Source organism: Nerophis lumbriciformis, linkage group LG28 (assembly GCF_033978685.3).
Source record: "Nerophis lumbriciformis linkage group LG28, RoL_Nlum_v2.1, whole genome shotgun sequence".
Taxonomy (NCBI): domain Eukaryota; kingdom Metazoa; phylum Chordata; class Actinopteri; order Syngnathiformes; family Syngnathidae; genus Nerophis; species Nerophis lumbriciformis.
Window position 1 is genome coordinate 1,149,754 of NC_084575.2, and position 13,502 is coordinate 1,163,255.

The window sequence follows — 13,502 nt, forward strand, 5'->3', positions numbered from 1 at the left end:
CGTGATGTTAGCGTGACGTGTTATATGTATTGTTCCATCCCACCTGAAGTGGTGTCCCCTGGTGTGCGTCGGGGGTAGGGCGGGCCGCCCCCTGTTGTCTGGATGTCTGGATGTGTCCCAGGTGTGGGATAGTTGGTAACTTGTCAGGTACAAAACTTTACCTTACTAGCCTATATAAATCAACCATTTATAAATTTAAAAAGTTGTTGATGCATATTAAAACTTTGTTCAACTCTGGACGCTGCAGGTCTCCTGTGACGTCTGTGATCAGCGGAACCGCTAGGAAGCGACTTCCACAGTTTAATAACTGAGGAAATATGTCCCTGGACACATGAGGACTTTGAATATGACCAATGTATGATCCTGTAATTACTTGGTATCGGATCCATACCTAAATGGGTGGTATCATCCAAAACTAATGTAAAGTATCAAAGAAGATAAGAATAAGTGATTATTACATTTTAACAGAAGTGTAGATAGAACATGTTAAAGGGGAACATTATCACAATTTCAGAAGGGTTAAAACCATTAAAAATCAGTTCCCAGTGGCTAATTTTATTTTTCGAAGTTTTTTTCAAAATTCTACCCAGCACGCAATATCCCTAAAAAAGCTTCAATGTGCCTGATTTTAACCATCGTTATATACACCCGTCCATTTTCCTGTGACGTCACATAGTGATGCCAACACAAACAAACATGGCGGATAGAACAGCAAGCTATAGCGACATTAGCTCAGATTCAGACTCGGATTTCAGCGGCTTAACACTGTCTGATAAGATAATTACTAACAACTATCAACTAGGTTTACAGCATATGAAATACATTTGGCAACAACATGCACTTTGAGAGTGCAGACAGCCCATTTCAGGCGCGCTAAGAACATATATTTTTCCACGATTTCAGCAATCAGGTTATCCATCCATCCATTTCCTACCGCTTATGCCCTTCGGGGTCGTGGGGGGAGCTGGAGCCTATCTCAGCTACAATCGGGCGGAAGGCGGTGTACACCCTGGACAAGTCGCCACCTCATCGCAGGGCCAACACAGATATACAGACAACATTCACATTCACACACTAGGGACCATTTAGTGTTGCCAATCAACCTATCCCCAGGTGCATGTCTTTGAAGGTGGGAGGGGCCTTTCCCCAGGTGCATGTCTTTGGATGTGGGAGGAAGCCGGAGTACCCGGAGGGAACCCACGCAGTCACGGGGAGAACATGCAAACTCCACACAGAAAGATCCCGAGCCTGGGATTGAACCCCAGACTACTCAGCACCTTCGTATTGTGAGGCAGACGCACTTACCCCTCTGCCAACGTGCTGCCGCACTCAAGTTAACCATACCTAAATAGACACAAAATACTGCATTACACAAGACTACCCGAATGTACTCGAATGATTGAAAAAAAAAATGCTTTTAAGCTAAATTATTGGTAAACACAGTTTATGTATAATAATTTACGTAAAACCGCGAGTAATGAATAAAGTTTTCATCAATTAATATATTCTGTAGACATACCCTCATCCGCTCTCTTTTCCTGAAAGCTGATCCGTCCAGTTTTGGAGTTGATGTCAGCAGGCCAGGGAAGCTAGGGTCGATATTCTTCTCTTGATCATCTTCGGTGGCATAAGGGACGGTGTGAGCCAAGACATCCAGGGGGTTTAGCTCGCTCGTCTGCGGGAACAAACTGCTTGCCGTGCTACCGAGGTCTTTTGTCCCTGAATTGCTCACACACTCCGGCAGATTCAATGGGGGTCTGGCGACAGATTTCTTTGACTTTATCGCTGGAAATGCATCTGCTTTGAGTGTCGCAGGATATCCACACATTCTTGCCATCTCTGTCGTAGCATAGCTTTCGTCGGTAAAGTGTGCGGAACAAACGACTGACCATTTCGTCGGCTTTCCCCACAGCCTCGTATTTTGAACAAATTTCGTCCAGTTTCTTGCCACTTTCGCATCTTTGGGCCATTGGTGCAACTTGAATCCGTCCCTATTCGTGTTGTTACACCCTCCGACAACACACCGACGAAAGTGAGAAAATGGCGAATTGCTTCCCGATGTGACGTCACGTTGTGACGTCATTGCTCCGAGAGCGAATATTAGAAAGGCGTTTAATTCGCCAAAATTCACCCATTTAGAGTTCGGAAACCGTTTTAAAAAAATATATGGTCTTTTTTCTGCAACATCAAGGTATATATTGACGCTTACATAGGTCTGGTGATAATGTACCCCTTTAATAAAAATAAAAAACTTCAAATAATAATAAAAAAAACAAAAAAAACGATACCAATAATAAAAAAAGCGATACTGATAACTTCCAATATTACATTTTAAAGCATTTATCGGCCGATAATATCGGCATGGCGTAGTGGGTAGCGCAACCGTGCCAGAAACCTGAGGGTTGCAGGTTCGCTCCCCGCCTTTTACCATCCAAAAATCACTGCCGTTGTGTCCTTGGGCGGGGCACTTCACCCTTTGCCCCCGGTGCCACTCACACCGGTGAATTGAATGATGAATGATAGGTGGTGGTCAGAGGGGCCGTTGGCGCAAATTGCAGCCATGCTTCCGTCAGTCTACCCCAGGGCAGCTGTGGCTATGAAAGTAGCTTACCACCACCAGGTGTGAATAAATGATGGGTTCTACATGTAAAGCGACTTTGGGTAATGTCGGAGGCAGATATTTACATATATCCGTTTTTAAGTGTTACTTCTTTTGATTTCATAATCATATTACAAAACAGCTAGTGTTTTTCTTCCAATTGTGGTCTTTTGGTTGTCTGCAAATACTGTGTGCTAAACCTTGAGTGAGGAATGTAAGAAAGAGAGATACTCCTTTCTCTTATCTAGCCTTATGTCCAGGTGCGGAGGGCAATGGGCATGTGTTTTGGCTGGAGGGACATGACTGCGAGGGTGGGAGGGAGAGAGACTTGATAGGGGAGAGGGTTTTTCATGGGAGGGGGGCAGACCATCTTGGCGGAGCGATTGAATGTTCTATGCTGGACTGGTCTCAATGTATTTACAAAGCTTTGCAAATATATTACAAAATACCTATTCTGTCTCTGGTGGTTTTTCTACTCAGCTTTAAGTGTCGTAAAGAGCTTGGGAGCGACTTGTGACTTGAATTCCCTGGGAGGAACAACTGGTCCAAACGCAACAGTACTTAGAAAAGCGCTATATAAATCTCAGGTATTATTATTATTATTATTGGACATCTCTACCTTTGTACTTTGCTCGGAGTTCCAATACAAGTGTGTGACATATCAGTACATTTGGACACACCTTCTCATTCAACTTTATTTTCATGACTATTTGCATTGTAGATTGTCATCAAAACTATGAATGAACACAAAAAAAAAGTGAAAAAACTGAAGACATGTTTTATATTGTAGTTTCTTCAAAATAGCCACCCTTGCTCTGATTAATGCTTTGCACACTCTTGGCATTCTCTCCATGAGCTTCAAGAGGTAGTCACCTGAAATGGTTTTCCAACAGTCTTGAAGGAGTTAGCTCATGGAGAGAATGCCAGGAGTGTGCAAAACAGTAATCAGAGCAAATGGTGGCTATTTTGAAGAAACTAGAATATAAAACATGTTTTCAGTTATTTTTTTGTCAAGTACATAACTCCTCATGTGTTCATTCATAGTGTTGATGTGACAATCTACAATGTAAATAGTCAGGAGAAGCTGTGTCCAAACTTTTGGCCTGTACTGTAGACCAGTGGTCCCCAACCACCGGGCCGTGGCCCGCTACCGGTCCGTGGATCGATTGGTACCGGGCCGCACAAGAAATTATTAGTTATTTCCGTTTTATTTATTATCTGAGCCCGAACGATTTTTTTTGATTTTTTTTAGTATTTTATTTTGAAAAATGACCGGATTCTCTGGATTATATATTGGTCACTTGAGCGGCAAAATGTAACCCTGCTAGGAAAATGAGCAAAAAACAGACGTCTTTGGAAAGTTTCTTTGTGAAGGGGAAAAGGCTTTGGGAAGAGAGAGAAGAACAGCCTATGACTTCCAACAAAAATAAATCTTTTAACAGACAATAGCAGAAGTCCTACTTGAAATATGGATTTATGGCAACAGGTGATTCCCCCGCACTCTGCATAATATGTGGCGAGCAGCTCTCTAATGAGGCCATGAAGCCTTCAAAACTGCTTGGCCACTTAGAGACCGAGCACCCTGGATTAAAAGACAAGTATTTTGAAAGAAAAAAGATGAAGATGAAAAAGAGAAGAAATGACCACATCAGTAAATGAGAATCACTGAGAGCATCGTACTTAGTGGCTAATCATATTGCTAAGGCTAAAAAGCCATTCACTATTGGTGAAGAATTGATCCTTCCTGCCGCTAAAGTCAACTTCTAGGAGAGGCTGCTAAGAAGATATCTCTGTCGGCTACACCGTGACTCGGCGCATTGAGGAAATAGCTGAAGACATTGAGACACAATTGTTAGAGAGGATTGCTAATCACCGTGGTAACGCACTCCAGCTTGACCAATCTACAGCGTTACGGTGAGTTCAAACTCTCATTTGTTTTTTATGTTGTATCTGCATTTTATTTTGAAGGCATGTAACCGTTTTTCTTAGCTGTTGAGTGGAAAAAGAAGTTAAAACACAAATGGTAAAAGTTTTGTGACGTGTGCAATTTTAGAGGCATATTTTTCTGAATTCTATTGTATTTTCAAAAATATTGAATATAGATATTTTTTTCAAAACACTTTATTCAGCATCAACAGTGCAGTACAACACAGTGTCTAAATAAGCAAGTGCTCACATTTATTTGACATTTTTTCTTGTAAAACCATCCATCCATCCATCCATTTTCTACCGCTTATTCCCTTCGGGGTCGCGGGTGGTGCTGGAGTCTATCTCAGCTACAGTCGGGTGGAAAGCGGAGTGCACCCTGGACAAGTCGCCACCTCATCACAGGGCCAACACAGATAGACAGACAACATCACACACTAGGGACCATTTAGTGTTGCCAATCAACCTATCCCCAGGTGCATGTCTTTGGAGGTGGGAGGGGCCTATCCCCAGGTGCATGTCTTTGGAGGTGGGAGGGGCCTATCCCCAGGTGCATGTCTTTGGAGGTGGGAGGGGCCTATCCCCAGGTGCATGTCTTTGGAGGTGGGAGGGGCCTATCCCCAGGTGCATGTCTTTGGAGGTGGGAGGAAGCCGTAGTTGAACCCACACAGTCATGGGGAGAACATGCAAACTCCACACAGAAAGATTCCAAGCCCGGGATTGAACTCAGGGCTACTCAGGACCTTTGTATTGTGAGGCACATGCACTAACCCCTCTTCTACCGTGCTGCCCTCTTGTAAAACCTCCCCCACCAAATCTGCCCGCTTACCCCTCTACATGTAAAGCGACTTTGGGTACTTAGAAAAGCGCTATATAAATCCCAGTTATTATTATTATTATTATTATTATTATTATTACCCCTGACCTTTTCAAAACAAATACATGAAATGATTTATTTTTTTTCTTCATAAAGAAATACAATCATGTGTGCTTACGGACTGTATCCCTGCAGACTGTATTGATCTATATTGATATATCAATCAATCAATCAATCAATCTTTATTTATATAGCCCTAAATCACAAGTGTCTCAAAGGGCTGCACAAGCCACAACGACATCCTCGGTACAAAGCCCATATAATGTATATATTGTGTTTTTTATGTTGATTTAATAATTAAAAAAAAAAAAAAAAAAAAAAAAATATATATATATATATATATATATGTATTTTTTTTATTTCTTGTGCGGCCCGGTACCAATCGGTCTGCGGACCGGTACCGGGCCATGGCCCGGTGGTTGGGGACCACTGCTGTATAGCACACACTGCAACTGATCCAGCTGGTCCCAGTCGTCAGAGAGATGAGAGCACGGAACGTGGAACCGCTGTGTCATCCTCGGCAGTAAATCATCAGTGGGCGCTAGAGTGTGTCTGCTCGGCTCCACAAGGGGGAAGTGGGCGTGGAAAGGTTACGTAACTCCGCTCTGGCCGACATCCACAGTCCACGCTCTGACTGCTTGCCCACTGACCAACTCCTGCCACTTCTTATCTTATTGTCCGGGCCGCTAAAAGGCTGAGCTCCAGTTTTCCCTGGTCTCTAACAAGCTGTGATGCTGTTACACTGCAGGGTTAGGAACAGCTTGGATCATTCCTTCAAATGTTCCACTTCCATTCACACATTTAAAAAACACTTTAAGACCAATGTCTTGAAAAAATATATCACTCTTGAATCAACACTGCAGGTAATACTATGATCAATGTTAATTGAAAACTAAGTGTGAGATATAAATAATAATGGAAGTGTTTGTATATAGTATATAATTGGTGCAAAGGTGTACAAGGATATTTCACATGCCTTTACTGTGTATATCATTGAACTGTGTTCATGTTGTGTATAATGTGTATTTATAATATGTTGTACAAAGGACATTTCATCATTTTCGGAAGTTCATCTTGTACTTGACATTGTTTATAGGGTTAGGCGCAGTAAGTGTTCAACTTCAGCCTAAACACTTTCTCTCTGCAACATTTTCTTTTTCAATCTATGAATGTACAACTGTTTGTTTATTTTGTTGACCATTGACCGAAGAACAATAATAAACTAATGATGATGAAGATGTATCTGTGCAAGTGAACAATTGGACAGACTACACACACACATCAGAAACACAAATGTTAGAAGCCTACAACAATATATGTGAAGAAGACTTTAGGATTAAAAGTGAAGATGAGAGGTGAAATAAGTACAAATGCAGCAATAAAAACAAGCAACTCCACTCACGATGGCTCTAAAGTTCAGTGATGTGTTGCTAACTTCAGCATTTTTCTTCCTTGTTGATGTTTTGCAGTAGTTAACATCCATGATGTAACAATGCTGCAAATCTACCAGAGTCCACATTTCGTTAACCATTTTATTCATTCATACTTTTAATTGGATAATAACATCAATTAAATAAAATAGAAAATATGCATGGAAAAAAAAAAAATAATAATAAGATGTCCTCCGTTTAACAATGAGAAAATAGAATAAAATAGTAGCTAAATTTATAATATTCAAAACATGCACACAACTTAAAAAGTAACTACAGGACATCATATAAGACTAGAAGATGAGAAGCACTACATACAACATAAAATATACATTCTTATTAAACATGCTGTGTTTTTAAACTACATTTAACACAATCACTGTTTAACTGTTTTTACATCCCTGCAGCTTCCATGACTGTTACACACTTGTGTTTACTCAACTGCTTCTTAAACCTGAACATCTTATCATACACAGTGCAACTAAACGGTTTCTCACCAGTGGGTGTTCTCATGTGTGTGGTCATGCGTTCCTTTATCGAGAAACTCTTCTCACAAAAAGGGCAAGTAAAAGGTTTCTCACCTGTGTGTGTTCTCATGTGTAATGTCATGTCATTCTTGGTGTTGAATCTTTAAGCACAAACTGAGCAAGCAAAAGGTTTATCTCCAGTGTGTGTTCTCATGTGTCTGGTCATGTGATGCTTTGTGGAGAAACTCTTCTTACAAACAGAGCAAGTAAAAGGTTTCTCACCTGTGTGTGTTCTCATGTGTAATGTCATGTCATTCTTAGTGTTGAATCTTTTAGCACAAGCTGAGCAAGCAAAAGGTTTCTCTCCAGTGTGTGTTCTCATGTGTGTGGTCATGTTACCCTTTTGGAAGAAATTTTTCTTACAAACAGAGCAAGTAAAAGGTTTCTCTCCAGTGTGTGTTTTCATGTGTAATATCATGTCATTCTCAGTGTTGAATCTTTTAGTGCAAGCTGAGCAAGCAAAAGGTTTCTCTCCAGTGTGTGTTCTCATGTGTGTGGTCATGTTACCCTTTTGGAAGAAATTTTTCTTACAAACAGAGCAAGTAAAAGGTTTCTCTCCAGTGTGTGTTTTCATGTGTAATATCATGTCATTCTCAGTGTTGAATCTTTTAGTGCAAGCTGAGCAAGCAAAAGGTTTCTCTCCAGTGTGTGTTCTCATGTGTGTGGTCATGTTACCCTTTTGGAAGAAATTTTTCTTACAAACAGAGCAAGTAAAAGGTTTCTCTCCAGTGTGCATTCTCATGTGTATGGTCATGTCACCCTTTCTGAAGAAACTCTTCTTACAAACGGAGCAAGCAAAAGGTTTCTCTCCAGTGTGTGTTCTCATGTGTGTGGTCATGCATTCCTTTCTGGAGAAACTCTTCTTACAAACAGAGCAAGTAAAAGGTTTCTCTCCAGTATGTATTCTCATGTGTACTGTAAAATTACACTTCTTTCTAAATAATTTCCCACATTCGGAGCAGTCAAAGTGTTTGTTGTTAGTGTGATGTCTCGTATCACCTTTAGAGTCATTTTTACTCTCCAAAGGTTTTTGGATGTGGTCACTGTGATCAGAAGAGTGTGACATCATGTGGTCCATGTCTGACAGTGGAGCAAAGATGCTGTCTGGTTCTGACTTGATATCTTCACAATGCTCTCCATCAGCTTCTGTGATGTGTTGACTTACAAGCTCCGCCCCTCTGTTCTCCTCACTTTGACTGTGATGAAGCTGGAAGGACTGAGCTTCATTTTCATCATGAAGCTGCTCCTCTTTAATGTGGGAGGGGGCCTGTAGCTCCTTCTGTCCCACACTGGTGTGCCACTCCTCTTCATGACTCCCCGCTGACACCCGCTGGACGTCTGCAGAACAAATGAGGTGTTACTGTATTGAAGTTTGCAGTATTCAAACTATTGACATGTGAGCTAGGCCAAATAGACAGTGATGGGCAAGCTACCTGGACAATGTAGGAAGCTAAGCTACAAGTTACTCTCAATTAAATGGAGCTAAGCTATCCTCAGAGAATTGTAGCACGCTACACTACAAGCTACACTGCAAAAGTAGCTTGCCACATCAAGTATATATATATATATATATATATATATATATATATATATATATATATTGGCCCACATGTATAATATCAATGTTTATGTTGTCCATGGAAAGAAGTTAGTAAGAAGCAAAAGAAAAACAACCAACCATGGATGACAAAAGGACTGAAAAATGCTTGTCACAAAAAAAAGACATTATATGGAATATTAATAACACAGACATCTATAGAGGCAGAAAATAAGTATAAGAAATATAAAAACAATCTAATTGGTATACTAGGAACATGTAAGAAGGAATACTACAGACAATTATTAAAGTAGAACAGAAACAACATGAGAGCAACATGGGGCATCCTAAATAGCATCATTAAAAATGCCGCTAAGAAAGATAACCCCCAGTACTTTCTACATGGAAATACAAAAAATGACAATATGAACCAAATAGTTGAACGTTTTAATGATTACTTTGTTAATATCAGAAAAAATGTGGAACAAAGATTTCCAATGCAGATGATGGATCAGTTGAGGACTTGAGTGAGCTCATAGACAGAAATCCCAATTCCATGTTTCTTAAGAACGTGACAAAAGAAGAAATAATCAAAATTGTAAAATATTGTAAATCCAAGACCTCAACCGACTGTCATGGAATAGATATGATAACCATAAAAAAGGTTATAGAAGACATTTCAGAACCTCTGACATATATCAGCAACGTATCATTTCTAACCGGCAAATTCCCTGACAAAATGAAAATTGCGAAAGTCGTACCAATTTATAAGAATGGAGACATACACCAGTTTACTAACTACACACCAGTTTCATTACTTCCACCATTCTCCAAAATCATGGAAAAACTATTCAATAGCTGATTAGATTTATTTATCAACAAAAGTGGGACGCTGGTGGAGAACCAATATGGACTCCCAGCAAATATCTCAACATCTGGTCAACATATGTAATAACAAGTGTAGGTAAGATATTGAAATGAATCAAAACAATGTGTATATATATATATCTTTATATATTTAAAAATGCTGGTCCTAAAGAGGTAAGCATTTTTCAGAGGTTGTCAAGAAGGCCACACATACAATAATGTGTGTGTGTGTTTTTTTGAGACATGAAAAAGGAAAAGTATCTTTAATATGAGGAGGTGTGAACAAGTGATGACATAAATCATGGTCCCAATAACATTGCATCTAATACTAGAATCTGTGAACATTGCTCCAAAGTCAGGATTTTTTGTTGATTTAATGTGCATATAAAACTAACATTGACAGGTGCAAATGCAGCAATATATGATAAAACAAGATGGCAGCTAAAGAAGGACTAAAGAAGGAATTCCCTATTCATCCCCCTCTGGTCAACATATGTAATAACAAGTGTGAGTAAGAATTTGAAATGTGCCTCCTTTGGCCAAATTATATATAAAATAAATATGTATATAGAGACATACTGTAATAACTTGAAGTAAATAATGAAGATTAAAAACCAATTACAAACAAAACATTTAAAACAAAACTTATTAAAATTAACTAAAAGCTTACCTTTTTTATATTTGCATAGTATGTATGTATTAATGTTGTAAATACAAATCTTTATATATCTAGAAACGGTGGTCCTAAAGAGGTAGGCACTGTCACATCTAATAGAGAGCCAAATACTAGAGTCTGTGAACATTGCTCCAAAGTCAAGATTTGTTGTTGATTTAATGTGCATACAAAAGTGAACATTGACAGGTGAAAAGGCAACAATATATGATAAAACAAGATGGCAGCTAAAGAAGGACTTCCCTATTCATCCCCCAAAAACCTGCCAGGTGAGCAGCTGATTTGACCACTTCTGGTGCTGACGTAAGACAACCTGTGTCACATATGTTTATTTTAATGAAATAAGTTTATTTCCATCATATAATCAACCATCAACCATTCTGTGTGACCAGTTTAACAGTACAGATGATACATATTTAACAATCATACACATTTACACACAAAAAGAAAAGAAAAAGAATGACGGAAAAAGGAATAGGCTGAAGCCAAAGCTTATATTTGGGGGGATTACCCCCAATACTTCTTAGACGGAAACACAAATAATGACAACATGAAGGAAGTAGTTGAAAGCTTCCATAATTACTTTGTAAATATTGGAAGAAAGGATTCCAGACCCAGTTTCAATTGAGGACTATAATGATACCATAGAGCCAAATCCCAACTCCATGTTCCTCAGTAATGTGACACAGGAGGAAATAGTTATAATCCTGTAATCTAAGACTTCAACTGATTGTAATGGAATTGATATGGAAACCATACAAAAGGTTCTAGAAGAGATCTCAGGACCATTCATGTATATTAGTAACCTATCATTTCAAATACCCAAACTAAATGAAAATAGCTAAAGTTGCACCAATTTATAAGACTGGAGACAAACACCAATTTACAAATTATAGACCTGTTTCTTTACTTCCACAGTTTTCCAAAATCATTGAAAAAGTGTCCAATAACAGATTAGAGAGTTTCACAAACAAACATAGAATACTAGAAGAGAAGCAATATGGATACATAGCTAATATTTCAACTTTGATGGCTTTAATTGAAATGACAGAAGAAATGAGCAATGCAATAGATAGTAAAAAATGTGCAGCAGCAGTGTTGTTGGATCTAACTAAAGCATTTGACACAATTAATCACAATATTTTCATCAAAAAACTAGAAGGATATGGCATCAGAGGGTTGGTCTTAAACTGGATAAGAAGTTATTGAACCAACAGGAAACAATACGTGAAGCTAGGCAACACTAAATATATCCTGTGGTGTACCTCAGGGATCAATACTAGGACCTCAATTATTCAATCTCTATATAGATGACATTTGTAAAGTTACAAAATATTTAAAGTTAGTATTATTTGCAGATGATACAACAGTATACACAATATGCTTTGACAATCTTTGAATCTCAGTAAAAGTAAAATAATGCTATTTGGTAACAGTAGAAGAGAAAGTCAAACACAAATACAAATAGATGGAAAGAGTAAATGAAACCAAATTTCTAGGTATAATAATTGATGATACAATGAACTGCAAATCTCATGTAAAAAATATACAACATAAAGTAGCAAGAAACACGTCAATAATGAATAAAACAAAACATGTTCTAGAACAAAAATGTCTTCATATTCTCTACTGCTCACTAGTGTTACATATCTGACTTATTGTGTAGAAATATGGGAAATATCTACAAAAGTACACTTCATTCATTAACTGTGTTACAAAAAAGATCAGTTATAATAATACATCATGTTGGATATAGACAACATACAAACACTTTATTTATTGAATCAAAAATACTGAAATTCCACCACATAGTGAATTTGCAAACAGCTAAAATGATACACAAAGCAAACTATAACCTGCTAGCCAAGAATGTACAACAATTCTCAAAAAAAGAGGAGAAATATAATCTTAGAAAAAAATGTAATTTAAAACATTTGTATGCACGTACAACACTTAAGACCTTCAGTATATCAGTATGTGGAATTAAATGATGGAATGGATGAAGCAAAGCAATCAAACAATGTACTAATATGATCCACTTCAAGAAACTCTTCACACTTAAAGTGTTTACAAAGTACAAAGAAGAAGATAAACATTCTCAATTTATTTCATCCATCATTCATTTTCTACATCATCTTACTCATCTCACCATATGAAATATAACTTACTTCACTCATTATTATTTATTTATTTTTATTGTTATTACTTATGGAGTATATTGTGAATACATTGAGAACAGGAAGTGAACAAACGTTTTAACAACTGTTATGTAAAATAAAAGTGGTAGAATTAAATAAGCTCTGCTTCTTCCTACTCCTTTTCTAACATGTTGAAAAGACAAACTGGAAATTGTGATGTATCATGTTGTATGCATGCATGTGTGATGTATCATGTTGTATGCATGCATGTGTGATGTATCATGTTGTATGCATGCATGTGTGATGTATCATGTTGTATGCATGGATGTGTGATGTATCATGTTGTATATACATATACATATACATATACGTGTATGGTGACATGGCCTAAACATATCCACATATACTTGGTGTATCGTGACATGGCCTAAACATATCCAAATATACATGGTGTATCGTGGCATGGCCTAAACATATCCACATATATATGGTGTATCGTGACATGGCCTAAACATATCCACATATATATGGTGTATCGTGACATGGCCTAAACATATCCACATATATATGGTGTATCGTGACATGGCCTAAACATATCCACATATATATGGTGTATCGTGACATGGCCTAAACATATCCACATATATATGGTGTATGGTGACATGGACTAAACATATCCACATATATATGGTGTATCGTGACATGGCCTAAACATATCCACATATATACGGTGTATCGTGACATGGCCTAAACATATCCACATATATACGGTGTATCGTGACATGGCCTAAACATATCCACATATATATGGTGTATCGCGACATGGCCTAAACATATCCACATATATACGGTGTATCGTGACATGGCCTAAACATATCCACATATATATGGTGTATCGTGACATGGCCTAAACATATCCACATATATA

At 38.2% G+C, this 13,502-nt stretch overlaps 2 protein-coding genes across 2 annotated transcripts in view; one reads left to right on the plus strand and one right to left on the minus strand.

The window, feature by feature from the left end:
- LOC133570515 (uncharacterized) overlaps positions 1–13,502 on the plus strand; it is a 905,074-nt gene that overhangs the window by 136,335 nt on the left and 755,237 nt on the right. The window lies entirely within an intron of this gene.
- Positions 7,033–8,563, minus strand: LOC140680200 (uncharacterized). Its single transcript, XM_072916643.1, has one exon. The coding sequence runs from the start codon at positions 8,435–8,437 to the stop codon at positions 7,463–7,465; it is 975 nt and encodes a 324-aa protein (XP_072772744.1). The 5' UTR covers positions 8,438–8,563; the 3' UTR covers positions 7,033–7,462.